Source organism: Crocuta crocuta, unplaced genomic scaffold (genome assembly GCF_008692635.1).
Source record: "Crocuta crocuta isolate KB4526 unplaced genomic scaffold, BGI_CrCroc_1.0 scaffold290, whole genome shotgun sequence".
NCBI classification, from domain to species: Eukaryota; Metazoa; Chordata; class Mammalia; order Carnivora; family Hyaenidae; genus Crocuta; species Crocuta crocuta.
In genome coordinates, this window is record NW_027527429.1 from 8224916 (window position 1) to 8238877 (window position 13962).

Consider the following 13962-nt stretch of genomic DNA (forward strand, 5'->3'; position numbering starts at 1 on the left):
GAGGGGAAGATATTGAAAAAAAAAAAAAAAAAAAAAAAGAGTTCATGCTCTGTTGACTGAGCCAGTCAGGTGCCCCTGACCTTTTTATAAAATTTTATAAAATGTTCTTTGTCTCTAGCAACAGTTTTTGTTTTAAAATATACTTTTTCTGATTTAGCACAGCTGTTTCAGCTCTCTTTTAGTTACTTGTTTGCATGGGATATCTTTCCCCATCCTTTTGCTTTTAATTTATTTGAATCTAAAGCGTGTGTGTGTGTGTAAGATTTTATTTATTTACTTACTTTTTGTTTTATTATTATTTTTAAATTTTAATAATTTATTGTCAGGTTAGCTAACATAACAGTGTATATGGTGTAGTCTTAGCTTCGGGAGTAGATTCCTGTGACTCATGCCTTACATACAACATTCAGTGCTCATTCCCACAAGTGCCCTCCTCGATGCCCATCTCCTATTTCCCCTGCCCCTCTTGCCATCAACCCTCAATTGTTCTCTGTATTTAAGAGTCTCTTATGGTTTGCCTCCCTCTCTGTTTTATTTTTTTTAAGTAATCTCTACACCTAACATGGGGCTTGAACCCTGAGATCAAGAGTTGCATGCTCTGAAATAAGTCAGGCACAGAAGGACAAATATCATATGTTTGCACGTATAGGAGGATTAGGAGGAACTTGACGGAGGAACAAGGGGGAGAAGAAGGGCGGAAATGGTGGGGGAAAGGGAGAGAGGCAAACCATGAGAGACTCTTGAATGCTGACAAAAACTGAGGACTGATGGATGTGGGGGGGAGGGGGGGATGGGCATGGAGGAGGGCACTTTGGGGATGAGCACTGAGTGTTATGTGGAAACTAATTTGACAATAAAATATTTGTAAAAAAAAAAAAAAAAAAAAAAGAGTTGCATGCTCTACTGATTGAGGCTATTAGGCGCCCCACAAAGCATGTCTCTTAATAAGAGAGCATGTAGTTGGATTTCTTTTTTATCCACTTAGTTGATCTCTGCCTTTTAACTGGAGTGGTTAGTCCATTTACATCTCATGTGATAAGGGTGCCTGGTTGGCTCAGCTGGGAAAGCATGAGATTCTTAGGGTTGTGAATTCTAGGCCCATGCTGGGCCTAGAGCTTACTTAAAAAAAATTTTTTTTCCATGTGATTGATTACTAAGGTAAGATTAACTCATACCATATTTGCTATTTGTTTTTTGTATGTCTTACATATTTTTGTTCCTCAATTCCTCCACTACTTGCTTCCTTTGGCATTAAGTAGGTACTTGCTAGTGTACTAGTTTAATTTCCTTGTTCTTTTAGTTTACTTTTTGAGTTATTTTGTCTGGTGGTTGTCTTTAGGGTTGCAATTAACATCATAATCTCACTGAAAAACAGCAACTTAATTTCAATAGTATATAAAAACTATACTTCAATATAGCTGTTTCCCCACTCCTTTGTTGTTACTGTGTTATGGACTGAATGTTTCTGTCTCCTTACCCTGCCAATCACATGTTGAAAAATCTTACCCCCAAAGTGATAGTATTAGGAGGTGGGCCATTTAGCAAGCAATTAGCCCTCATTAATAATGAAATCTGTGCCCTTATAAGTAGAGACATGAAGAGAGCTTCTTCCCTCTCTCTCTGCCTTGTGAAGATACAATGAGAAGGCCATCTGTAAAGTAAGATGAAGGCTTTTACTAAGATCCCAATCATACTGGCACCCCAATCTTGGACTTCTAGCTTCCGGAACCGTGAGAAAAGTTTGTGGTTTAAGCCATTTAGTTTTAAATGATAGGTGGCAATCTGCTTTAGCAGCCAGTACTATGACATACCTTAATGCAATTTATGCTTTTATTGATGGTGTATACATCAATACCAATTTATGATTGTGTAACACAGTTGTCTTTTAAACCAGATGGAAGAGTTACACAAATACATTTATAACTATCATTTGTATTTACCTATGTAGTTACATTTATCAGTGCTCTTTATTTTTTCATGTGGATTCAAATTACTAGCTAGAGTCCTTTCATTTCAGCCTGAAGCATTCACTTTAGTGTTTCCTGTATGGCAGGTTGGCTAGCAACAGATTCTCTTCATTTTTATCTGGGAATGTCTTAATTTCACCTTCATTTTTGAAGGAGAGTTTTGATGGATACAGAGTTTTTGGTTGAGTCTTTTCTTTCAGCACAGTGAATATGTCATCCTACTGCCTCCTGGCTTCCATGGTTTCTGATGGCAAATCAGCTGTTAATCTTATTTAGGGTCTCAGTATATGATGAGTTGCTTCTCTCAAGATTCCGTTTTTCAACAGTTTGATCACAATGGGTCTAGGTGTGTATCTCTTTGGGTTTATCATTCTTGGATTCACTGAACATCTTGGATATGTAGATTAGTAACATTTATAAAACCTGCCAAGTTTTCATCCATTATTTCTTCAATATTCTTCTGCTTTTCTTTTTTGGGACTCCCATAATCCCATTTTATGTAGCTTGGTACGTCTGGTAGTGTTCCACAGATTTCTGAGGTTCATTTTTCTTCATCCTTTTTTTGGGGGGTTGTTCCTCAACTGACCTATCTTCAAGTTTGCCCAAGTCTGCTTGAATCAGGTGTTGAGTTCCTTTAATAGTTTTCATTTCAGTTACTGTATTTTTTTTTTTTTTTAAGATTTATTTAATTTTGAGACAGAGAGAGACAGAGCACAAGCTGGGGAGGGGCAGAGAGAGAGGGAGACACAGAATCTGAAACAGGTTCCAAGCTCTGAGATGTCAGCACAGAGCCCGATGTGGGGCTCGAACCCACAGACTGCGAGATCATGACCTGAGCCGAAGTCAGATGTTTAACTGACTGAGCCACCCAGGCACCCCTGTATTTTTTAGCTCCATAATCTCTTCAGTATTTTTTTTAAGATTTCTATCTCTTTATTGATACTATTTGTTAAAACATTCTCATACTTTCCTTTAGTTCTTTAGGCCTAGTTCTTTTAGGTCTTCAGACATATTTTAAATAGATGATTTAGTCCACCTAAGAATCTAGGTTTTTATTTCTTTGTATGTCTTGTAATTTTTTGTTGAAACTGGACATTAAAATAATATAATGCAGCAACTCTGGGAATCAGATTCTCTCCCTTCCCCAGGGTTTGCTGTTGTCTGTTTGTTTCATGACTTTTCTGAACTTCTTCCAGAAAGTCAGTATTTTTTGCTGCATGTGACCATGAAGTCTCTGCTCAAATGAGTGGTCAGCTATGATTGGGCAGGGATTTCCTTAAATACTTGGAACCAGTAAGTCTCCAGTCTTTGCTGAGGGGCTGTGTGTGCATGAGGGTAGCACATCATCAACAGTCAGCCAGGCAGCTGGTAACTCTTCCTTAGCCTTCACTTCTGGCTTGCACAGACAAAGGCAGTCTTTTGACTCACAGATGGACATGTATATAGCTTCCACTCATTCTGAGCAAATGCTTAACAAACACTTAATTTCCAGCAGAAACATACCAGTCTCCTCATATGGCATCATGATATGGAGCACATACTTTGCTATCTTCAGTTCTTCATAATTGTCAAAGACAATGAGTGTCTTGTGTGCTTTAAGTATTCATTAGTTATGCACTAATATATCTATTCTCAATATACCCCATTTAAACTGACAGCAGCAGTTTCTAGATGCTGTTAGAATACGTTTTCTGTAAATATGCCACTCTGATGAGCTGGGCAGCTGAGTAGACAAGACAGTGACTACATTTAAGGTGTCCATTGGTGGTTCTATTAATTCATTCACTGAACACTAAAGACCAAGTGGTATTAGGTCCTAGTAATAATGAAGGACTAATAGGTGGGAAAAGACTTCAAACTATTCCTGCCTTCCTGGCCTGATTGCCTTGCTACCTACAGACATCTGGTGACTGATGTTTATTAAATTTTCTTTAAAAAATTTTTTTAAACACTCATCATTTTTGAGAGACAGAGTGTGAGTGGCGGAGGAGCAGAGAGAGAGGGAGACCCAGAATCCGAAGCAGGATCCAGGCTCTGAGCTGTAAGAACAGAGCCTGATGTGGGGCTCAAACTCACAGACAGCGAGATCATGACCTGAGCCGAAGTCAGACGCTTAACCAAATGAGCCACCCAAGCACCCCATCAACTAATATTTATTAAGGATTTACCATGTGTCAGACATTATTTTAGGTATTTTACATATAATGATCTATTTAATCTTTATAACATTCCTAGGAGGTGGATAGTATAATATTCCTCATTTAACAGATGAGGAAATTAAAACATGAAAAGATCCAAAGACTTATCTCAGTTATACAGCTAAGAAATGGCAGAGCTGGAATATAAACTCAGTTCTACCCAATTCTAGCTGTTTACCGCTCAAAACAGCCATCTTCTTTACCTGTCCTGGTCTCCTCTAGCTGATAATCTAGTCAGCTAAGACCTTGGCTGACAAGTGTAGGTAAGAGACGCCTTCCACTCACCACTATCACAGACCACTAAGTAGATGAGAAAGGTCTTTTTTTTTTTTAGAAATTTCATCTATGGCATTGTAGACAGGCCCAGGATACGGATGTATTGAATGTGTCTACTAACGGCTTTCTAGTGTTCCATTTATAAGAACGGCGGAGGGGAGGAGGAGGGACATTTTCGTGCTCAAATTATTGTTCAGCATTGGTTTCTAACCTGAAACATTCTTCTTTAGAAAAAATTAAATGGCAGGAAGATCCTTTTCAAACTGTAAAATTCAATACTCTAAGTACTTGTGTATTAACTGTATCACCTGTTCACTCTCTTCCACATTCCTGAGTTAGGTATAATTCTTATTTTACAGTAGAGGAAACGGAGGCAGAGAGAGGTTTAGTACTAGACCTAAGGCTACACTGGCTGTAAGTGGTAGAATCAAGATTCAAACTCAGGATGTCTGGTCCCAGAGTCTATGCTGGTCCCATAGCTATCACCATGCTGTATTAGGAACTTCTATTGTATAAGCCTCTGGTAGACGAAGGATGTTTATAGGGTTACCCAAGGGAAAAAAAAAGATCTCTCCCAAATCTATATGAAATGGAAGGGAATGTTCTCTCTTTTGCCAAGAGACTGATTTGTTCTAGAGAGCTTTCTCCAATGCTTTGGAGATGTATCCTCCTCTATCAATATACCACTGTTCTATGAATTAATATTCCACTGGTATATAGCTAAGGGCCATAGGTAACTTACTGGTTTGAAAGGCTGGTATCTACAGGTCTCTGGCATGGTCAGGACCTTAAGCTGGGCAGGCATAACTCGGGCTGGATTATCCAATAACTGGAAGTTTGGCTCAGGTTCTTTTTTCTTCTCCTTTTCTTCCTTTTTTTCTGCTTCATCCTGGAAAATAGGAAAAAAAAAGCCCCACAAAAGTTCACTTCTCTTCCATATCACTGAATAATGTTTGATAAGTTTACTGAGCAACTCCTTTTAATTTTTTTAAAATTTATTTATTTTGAGAGGGACAGAGACAGTGTGAGCTAGGGAGGTGCAGAGAGGGGAGAGAGAGAATGCCAAGCAGGCTTTGCACTGTCAGCACAGAGCCTGATGCATGGCTTGAACTCAGGAAATTGTGAGATGATGACCTGAGCTGAAAGTCGGATGTTTAACCGACTGGGCCACTCAGGCGTTCCTTGTACTGAGCAACTCTTAGGTACAAAAGGTAGCCGGGATTAATATAATGAAAGTACAACTAAAGTCATACCAGACTCAGAGGATGGACAGGGCAACTGTGCTTAGGGGTGAGAATGCTATGTAACTTGGTTTTAAAGGATGAGAAAGGGTTTTTACTAGGAGAGACCAGAAAAAGAGGGTCCTTGATAATCTCTTTGCTTGAAGGGCCTTTTTTTCTCCCACCATCACCTCATTGTCTGAAATTTCTACTCTGTCCTTCAAAATCCACTTTAGTTGTCATTTCCTCCATGAACTCAAGTCTGTTCCAATTAAAACTGTAGAAGTCTCTATGCTTGGAACGGGATACTTATTTAAAGAAAGCCAAGAGCAAGGTTTGGGAATGTTCACTTGGGAAGAACCTGGACCATGACAAAGAAAGGTGTATCAACCCATATGATCACCAAATTATACTTACCACTTCCATTTTCTCCTCCTCTTTTTTTTCCTTCTCTTTTTCTTTCTTTTTAGCCTTGGCAGTAATAGATAACACAGCAGTGGAAACCTAGAAGAAGTGAACACAGTAAACCATAATCTGTTACCTACAAGGTACAAGTCCAAGGAGAAATAAGTTCCATAATACTAACTTTGTTTCCTGGCAGTATCATAAAAAAAAAAAAAAAAAAAATCAGGGAAAAAAAGCAGGACATTTATTCATATAATTTTCTACGATGGTCCTCAGGTGACTCTTTAGTTCCTGGAGGCTTATGTCCAATATAACTCTTATTATTATTACTTTTTAAATCTGTAGTCTATCTTGGATGTGGATTTGCTATCATGAGCTTCTGAGATATTTGGGTGTTTCACACTTTTTTACTTTATAGGGAAAGCACTAGAAAATATAAAAATTTCTTCCAAACTTAGTCATAAAGATATTCTCATTGAATTAGATGCCCTACAATTGTAATATACAGTGGGTGAGTGGTTAGCCTAGAATTACCCTTCTTGCTGAAATCGAGGATATAACAGGGACATTGAAAGGCTGGCAGTATTGGTATAAGCTGATTTTGTTTCAGACCCAAGAGCTGGGGGTTAGGGTTAGAGATATTCATCACCCACCATCCTCAAATTTGGTCAATTACAAAGTTTACAGCAAATAATCAACTGGCTACTATGGAACACTATTGAGAGGAAAATAAAGCATTTTCCTTAGCATAAAGCATCAGAAAGGATCATTTTACTGAGAAAACTTCAGGGGCAAGGGCAGCTAATTCACGATAGTCTGATTTAACATACATTAGTGAGTGTTCTCATACATTGTTGATAGTAGAATAAGTTGGTTATATCCATTTTGAAAAGAAATTTAGTTAATATCTATGAAAATACATAGTGTATATTACTTCTAATCAATCACATCTAAGATCCTAACTTATACAAGTGCACAAACATACATGTCTAAAGACTCTTATTCTAGTTTCATTTGTAACAGTGACAAATTAGAAATCACCTTAAAATGTCTATCACTGAGGAATTGAGAAGACAGATTATGGTATTATACATAAAAGGACTGCTCTGCAGCAATAAATGAGATCCATATACACTGAAAAATTTAAAGATATTTTTAAAAATTTTAAGTAGACTCTATACCCAATGTGGGGCTTGAACTCATGACCCTGAGACCAAGTTGCATGCTCCACTGAGCCAGCCAGGTATCCCCTAATGATTAACTGTTAAAGTGAAAACAATAAGCCACAGGACAGTATGTCAACAATTATTTGTGGTATAAAAAGTACTGACATGTGCAGAGAAAACATTTAGAAGGATTCACAAATTATGATTCCTGCAACATGGGACTTGGATGACCAGCAGAGAAAAAGGGCTTTTACTTTTACATTCTTGTGCAATGTTAGATTTTACCATAAGAAGTATGACTTTGAAAATAACTAATTTAAAGCATAAAAATACTTAAAACAAACTGAAGCAAAACACCAAGCAGCTTCTACACATTAGTACAGATGCTGCTCAAGGGAACAAAGAACCTACCTTTTCCTTTTCTTTTTCTTTTGGTACTTCCAGAGGGGCAGGATATGCAAATGTGGATGGTTTACAGTTTGATTTATACTGAACTTTCGGCATCTGAAGAAATAAAAGAGTTTTCCTCCTTACAAGGATTAAAGTAACCCAAATCAAGATTCAAGTATTCTATGCTCTTAACAAGCATACAATGCAAAGGAATGCCGTAAGTTTCAATATAGGCTAAACGTTCCCTTACAGTACTCCCTTACAGGCATCTGGCCTCTTCACTGAATTTGTTTTTAGGTGCTTTACAGAACTACCTGCAGCTCCTTAGACTTTACTGAGGCTCTGTGCCTGTTCATGGGCACCCCTTGATCTCATCTCTACTATCCATGCACCCTGCTTCATAAGTGTCACTCATGGTGTGAGCATCAGATCAACTGTTACCTCCTTTGTACAGTGTTATTTGATTATCTAGCCTGCACACCTAACTTCATGTATCTTCCTTATAACACTCTAACAATCTATACAAGTCTGTACAGTTCCTATACCACGTAATCACTCTTTACAAGAGCCTAACATGAGCCTAATGAAAAAGTCAGCTTCACATCACTTAGTGATTAGGTTTTAAAGCTCTCTAGGCTGAGTTCTTCTGTACTTACCCAGTTTACACTGAGAGAGAATAGTACAGGTATCATATTTACTAGCATAAGGAGTCTTGTGTTTGTTTTATTAAAAAGTTTATTTATTTTGAGAGAGACAGAGAGAGTGAGACTAGAGGAAGGGTAGAGAGAGAGGGAGAATCTCAAGCAGGTTCTGCACTGTTAGCGCAGAGCCCGACACGGGGCTCTAACTCACAAAACTGTGAGATCATAACCTGAGCCAAAATCAAGAGTCAGATGCTCAACTGAGCCACCCAGGCACCCCTGGAATCTTGTCTTTTTCATTCCACTTTCCTTGTAAAGAATGGAAATAGAGATTGGAAAAGTGTGCTAGAGGCAAAAGTCTCTTCAGATTATACAGGATGTTTCACCACAATGTTATAGGCTAGGAACTGGGAAACCTAAAGATTCTTGTTCTGAAAGAATATTTACAAGTATTTCTAAATATTTACAAATGTGAATAGTTTTATATTGAAACACTTAAAGGATAAATGGCTGTAGACTTCATTTTTGTAGAAGGAAAAAAAAAAGTCAACTGGATGAAATACTCAATCTTTATCAGCCGTTTTCTGGTCCCAAATTTTTCCACTTTAAAAATTTAATAGAACATTTTAACATAAGTGATGACCAGATGTAAGAGCTATTTGAAGGTCAAAAGGCCTCTGAGAAGATGGAAGAACAAGAAAGTGAATCATCAGGCCACAGGACTAGGAAAGCCCTAAGCACAAACCCCATTAAAAAAAAAAAACAAACGGTGTGCTGGCAAGGGATGTATCACTTTCAGTCCTTGACTTAATGTGACCAGTTTCTCCCTGTCAGATTCCTTGGCTCCTCATTGTTGGTCTTGTTTTCTGCCACTACCAGAGACATCCTCCTACTTTGCTTTTCTCTTTAGTAACAATCCTTTCTTCCATCAAATACTCTGGCGTCATACAACTCTGAAACGTGGCCCTGCCTCAAAGCCTCACTCCTTATTAAGACTCAGTTCAGGTCCCCTTTCTTCCTTGCCCAGATTATTGCAATAGCATTCATTGTAATGGATTTCCAAGGATACCAGAATGAGGGTTCTAGAGTGCAAACCTCATCATGTCCTTTATCTGTATGAAATCTTTCAATGGCTCTCAGAGAACTTCAGTATTAAATAAAATTGGTAAGAGTGATCTATAAAACCTTTTCATATTTTTGTATTTGCCTCCTCACTTACTAGTTCCTCTCAAATGATTCACTCAAGATTCACCCATGGCTACACAGTTAGTAAGGAGACTTGATTTTCAAAACTTCCATCGACACACTCCACTCAACAAGGTGATGACTCAATTTGAAGGGTGAAAAATACTGGTGAGATGCTAATTTTTTTTTTTTAATTTTTTTTTTTGGTTTGTTTTTTATTTTATTTCTAGGAGAGAGAGAGAGACAGCATGAGCAGGGGAGGGTCAGAGAGAGAGGGAGTCACAGACTGAAACAGGCTCCAGGCTCTGAGCTGGCAGTCAGCACAGAGCCCGACGCGGGGCCCGAACCCACGAACCGCGAGATCATGACCTAAGCGAAAGTCGGACGCTTAACCGACTAAGCCACCCAGGCGCCCCTGGTAAGATGCTAATTTATCTTTAAAATTTCATGAAAATCCTTGTGAGTGGGTGGTTAGGTAGGATATAATGGAGAAGACACACTCTAAGAGTCAAGTCTTACAAACATACCTTTAAGTCCTTGTTAAGGCCAATGACACAGGTAGGGGTATAAGCCAACGACAGGAAGTGTGAAAGAGGAAACCAGAACCAGAACTGGGTAAAGACAAGGACGCCGACTACAGAAGGCATATGGGTGTGCCCAGTCCTGGACTGCAAGGAGATTGTGACATTATGACCACCTGTAGAAAAAGAGAGAAACATGAACATGAAACCAGAAGGGCCATAATAAAGATTTCTAAGCACTGAACTAGGGAAGCATTTGGTGATTATTTTAAGCATACGGTTCATAAAATATAATACGGAGTAGCTGGAGTTAGTCAGCCAGTGAACTACTGAGGGTCTCCAAAACCAGAAGTGCTATGTTTTAACTGGACTCAGTAAATCTAGACCTTCTTTCTGTTTAAGTAGGCATTTTCCAAAAACTAAGCCTAAAGGATATCAAAACTGAATGCTAAATTAAATACCAAAAAAAATTTTTTTTAATGTTTGTTTATTATTGAGAGAGAGAGAGAGAGAGACAGAGTGTGAGCAGGGAAGGGGCAGAGAAGACACAGAATTTGAACCAGGCTCCAGGCTCTGAGCTGTCAGCACAGAGCCTGATGTTGGGATCGAACCCACAAACCATGAGATCATGACCTCATTCAAAGTTGGACGCTTAACTGACTGAGACACCCAGGTTCCCTGCTGAATTAAATATTAATCTATATTATTCACTGGGGCTTTTAATGCTAACAAAAAGTAAAATTTCAGTACACATATTTGCAAACAATAGCTAAGAGGCAGATATTGTTTGTTTACTTTTTCTCTTTCTGCTTTAGTTATGTCTGATTGTAGACAGCCCCAACATTTTAACTAGCCTTGTGACTTTGGACAAATCACTTTACTTCTAAAAGTCTCTTTTCCCATTGGCAAAATGAAGGTTTGAACTTGAGCACTTGAACTAGAATACTACCACTAACAAAAGAAAAATTTTAATCTCTAATCCTTGATTCAAATGAAAATTTTTTGAGAACACACAATATGTGAAACAACAAAATCAGAGCTAATTCTATACAATCAGAAGTTTGGGCTGTTGAGGGTGTATGGCACAAAGCCTGTCCTGTTCACCCATTTCTTGCCACATCCCCTAGACTATCCCTTCAAGGAATGCAGACAAACATGGTTTGAAAACTAGTGAATAAGAGCTAAGATCCAACCATCAGTTAGACAGATGGATCCTTAGCGAGCCCTTGAAAGGCTGAGATTCTAGAAGGCTAATAGGGACTGCAAAGTTGAAAGCCTTTAGGAACCAGTCAGGCAAACAAGTAAGAAAACTTGGACTGGAAGCAATGGGAAACTGAGGCAACTGGAAAGTTCATGTCATATTTAGAAAGGACATGTTACCAAGTGTCCAGGGTCACTAGGTAATTTTATTTTTAAAAGCAGATTGGAATCTGGATTTTGTCCAATATTTTGCACATTTGTTAGGCATGCAAAACAAAAACATTTGTTTAAGTATGATTAGGCTCACAGGCTGCTGTGTTGAAGCCTCTAGTCTATATAGAGTATTAGTGCTGGACCCCAGAACTTTGAGACCCCAATCTCTTCCCTACTCAACATAATATAGCCTATAAATGGTGCTTTTCTTGGCCTAGTCACCATCCTAATTTGAATTCCAATTCTGAATCCCTACTGCTCACATTTCACTTTTTTTAAGATTTTATTTTTAAGTAATCTCTATACCCAACACAGGCTCGAACTTACTACCCAAGTTCAAGAGTCACATGCTCCTCCAACTGAGCCAGCCAGGTGCCCCATACATTTCACTTCTTTAAACCTCAGTCTCTCAGATGCCTCCAAATTAGAGTCAGGAAGTATTAGTTTTACTAAAAACTAAAAAGCACTTTAATTTTTTGTAAGAATCAGGGTTCTATTGTTCAACCAAATAACCTAGATTTTATCTGGAAAAAAAAATTCAGGTATACTTTGTTTTTCCAACAGGAATGAGTTATATACATTTACTGTCTGCTTATATTCTTCCCTACTCAACCTCCACCATTCACTGATTGCTTACAATATATATTGAGAATTCTGAACAAAATATTGAAAGAGATCCCAAGGAGCCTCTAGTTTAGTGGGGAAGACAGATAACTAGATAATTAGACCAGAGCAGATAAGCATTAGGATAGACACCGGGGCCCTAGTGAGAACATACAGCTAAGCATGGCACCTAACCTAACATGAGGCTGGGCAGGGTAGAGGAGAGGGGAAGGCTTCCTAAAGAATACAGTATTTAAGTTTTGAAGCTGAATTCCCTTTTATTTCAAAGAAACCCATTTTCTTCAGACTTAGAAATTAAACTAGCTTTCTGTTCTAACAGTTGGAGATTTATTACAAAACAAGAAAGAGTTTGTCTTATTGATAGTGTTTACACAGTTTTATAAACTTCAATCATAAACCTTCATCTTTGGCTTTTCTCCCTAAAGAGACCAAATCATTGAGTGAATTCTCATAAACTTCAACTTCAGTCATTCCTTTGAAGTTGCCCTCCAGATTTTCTCCATTACCATGAACTTCTGAGGGCCAGACTACAGGACTACACATTTTTTTCTAATGCAGTCTCAGTCCAGTTTGTAGGAGGACAGGATGCTGACAAAGTGGAAAGGGGTGACAGAATAATTATGCTTGTAATAGTGAACACGACATTACAGAACCTTTACATACGAAATAACACTTAAGTAAGGCAAAAAACAATTATAAATAAAAAGAGAAATGCAAAAAAGCATCAAAACTTGACTGGTCCACAACAATTCAAAGAAATATTCACAAAAGGAAGTGAAAGGAGAAAGGTCTGAAGTATAAGGAAGAAGGGAGAGAAAGGACTTGCAGTAAAGATAGCTAAATAAAGCGGAAACAGCGAATTAACCTCCCCTTGTTATTTGTTTTTGTTTTTAATTTGAGAGAGAGAGAGAGAGAGAGGGTAAGAGTGGGGGAAAGGGACAGAGGGATGGGAGGAGGAGCAGGGGAGGGAAAGAGCAAGAGAGGGAGACAGTGAGAGTGTGAGAGATGAGAGCAAGAGAGAATCTTAAGCAGGCTCTTGGCTGAGCATGGAGCTTGACATGGGGCTTGATCCCACGACCCTAGGATCATGACTTGAGCTGAAATCAAGAGTCAGCCACTCAACCGACTAAGCTACCCAGGCACCCTTATTCTCCCCTAATCTTTTTTTTTTTTGTAATGTTTATTTTTGAGAGAGAGAGCAAGCGCAAGCACAAGGGAGGGAAGGCAGAGAGAGAGGCAGACACAGAATTCAAAACAGGCTCCAGGCTCTGTGCTGTCAGTTCTGAGCCTGATGCGGGGCTCAAACTCACGAATGGCGAGACCATAACCTGAGCCAAAGTTGGAGGCTTAACCCGACTGGGCCACTCAGGTGCCTCATATTCTCCCCTAATTCTTAGCAAATAACACATACAGCAGGAACTGGAAAAAAACTGCAGTAGTTCTGAATGAACAAGTAAAGGGTTGTAAAGTACAAACTTCAAAAACTAGCAGCTAGAAACTAAAATATTATGGAGTAGTAAAATGTTACTCCTAAATCCTATTTAAAAACCAATTATCCAAAGTAGCTAATCTCAAATGGCTACATCTTGCATGATCCCAACTATACAATACTCTAGACACAGGAAAATAAAACTACAGAGACAGTAAAAAGATCAGTGGTTGCCAGGGATTGTGGGGAAGGAGGGAGAGATGAAAAGGTGGCACAGAGGATTTTTAGGGCAGTGAAACTATTGCCTATAATGTAATGGCAGATATACATTTATGCATTTGTTTAAAACTCATAGAAAGTGAACCTGAATGTGGAATGCCTGGGTGGCTCAGTCGGTTAAGCGTCAGACTCTTGATTTCACCTCAGGTCATGATCCCAGGTTTGTGGGATTGAGCCCCATGTCAGGCTGTGTCCTGAGAATGGAGTCTGCTTGGGGTTCTCTGCCTTTCTCTCTCTCTGACCCTCTC

At 38.7% G+C, this 13962-nt stretch overlaps 1 protein-coding gene across 1 annotated transcript in view; it reads right to left on the reverse strand.

The window, feature by feature from the left end:
• The window catches only part of PSMD1 (proteasome 26S subunit, non-ATPase 1), a 98069-nt gene that overhangs the window by 5181 nt on the left and 78926 nt on the right, over positions 1–13962 (reverse strand). Inside the window, exons 20-23 of the mRNA XM_077758085.1 lie at positions 9976–10145; positions 7644–7736; positions 6079–6165; positions 5184–5330 (exon numbers count right to left, since the gene is read on the reverse strand). Coding sequence (XP_077614211.1) covers positions 5184–5330; positions 6079–6165; positions 7644–7736; positions 9976–10145 — 497 coding nt within the window. The remainder of the gene's footprint in view (positions 1–5183; positions 5331–6078; positions 6166–7643; positions 7737–9975; positions 10146–13962) is intronic.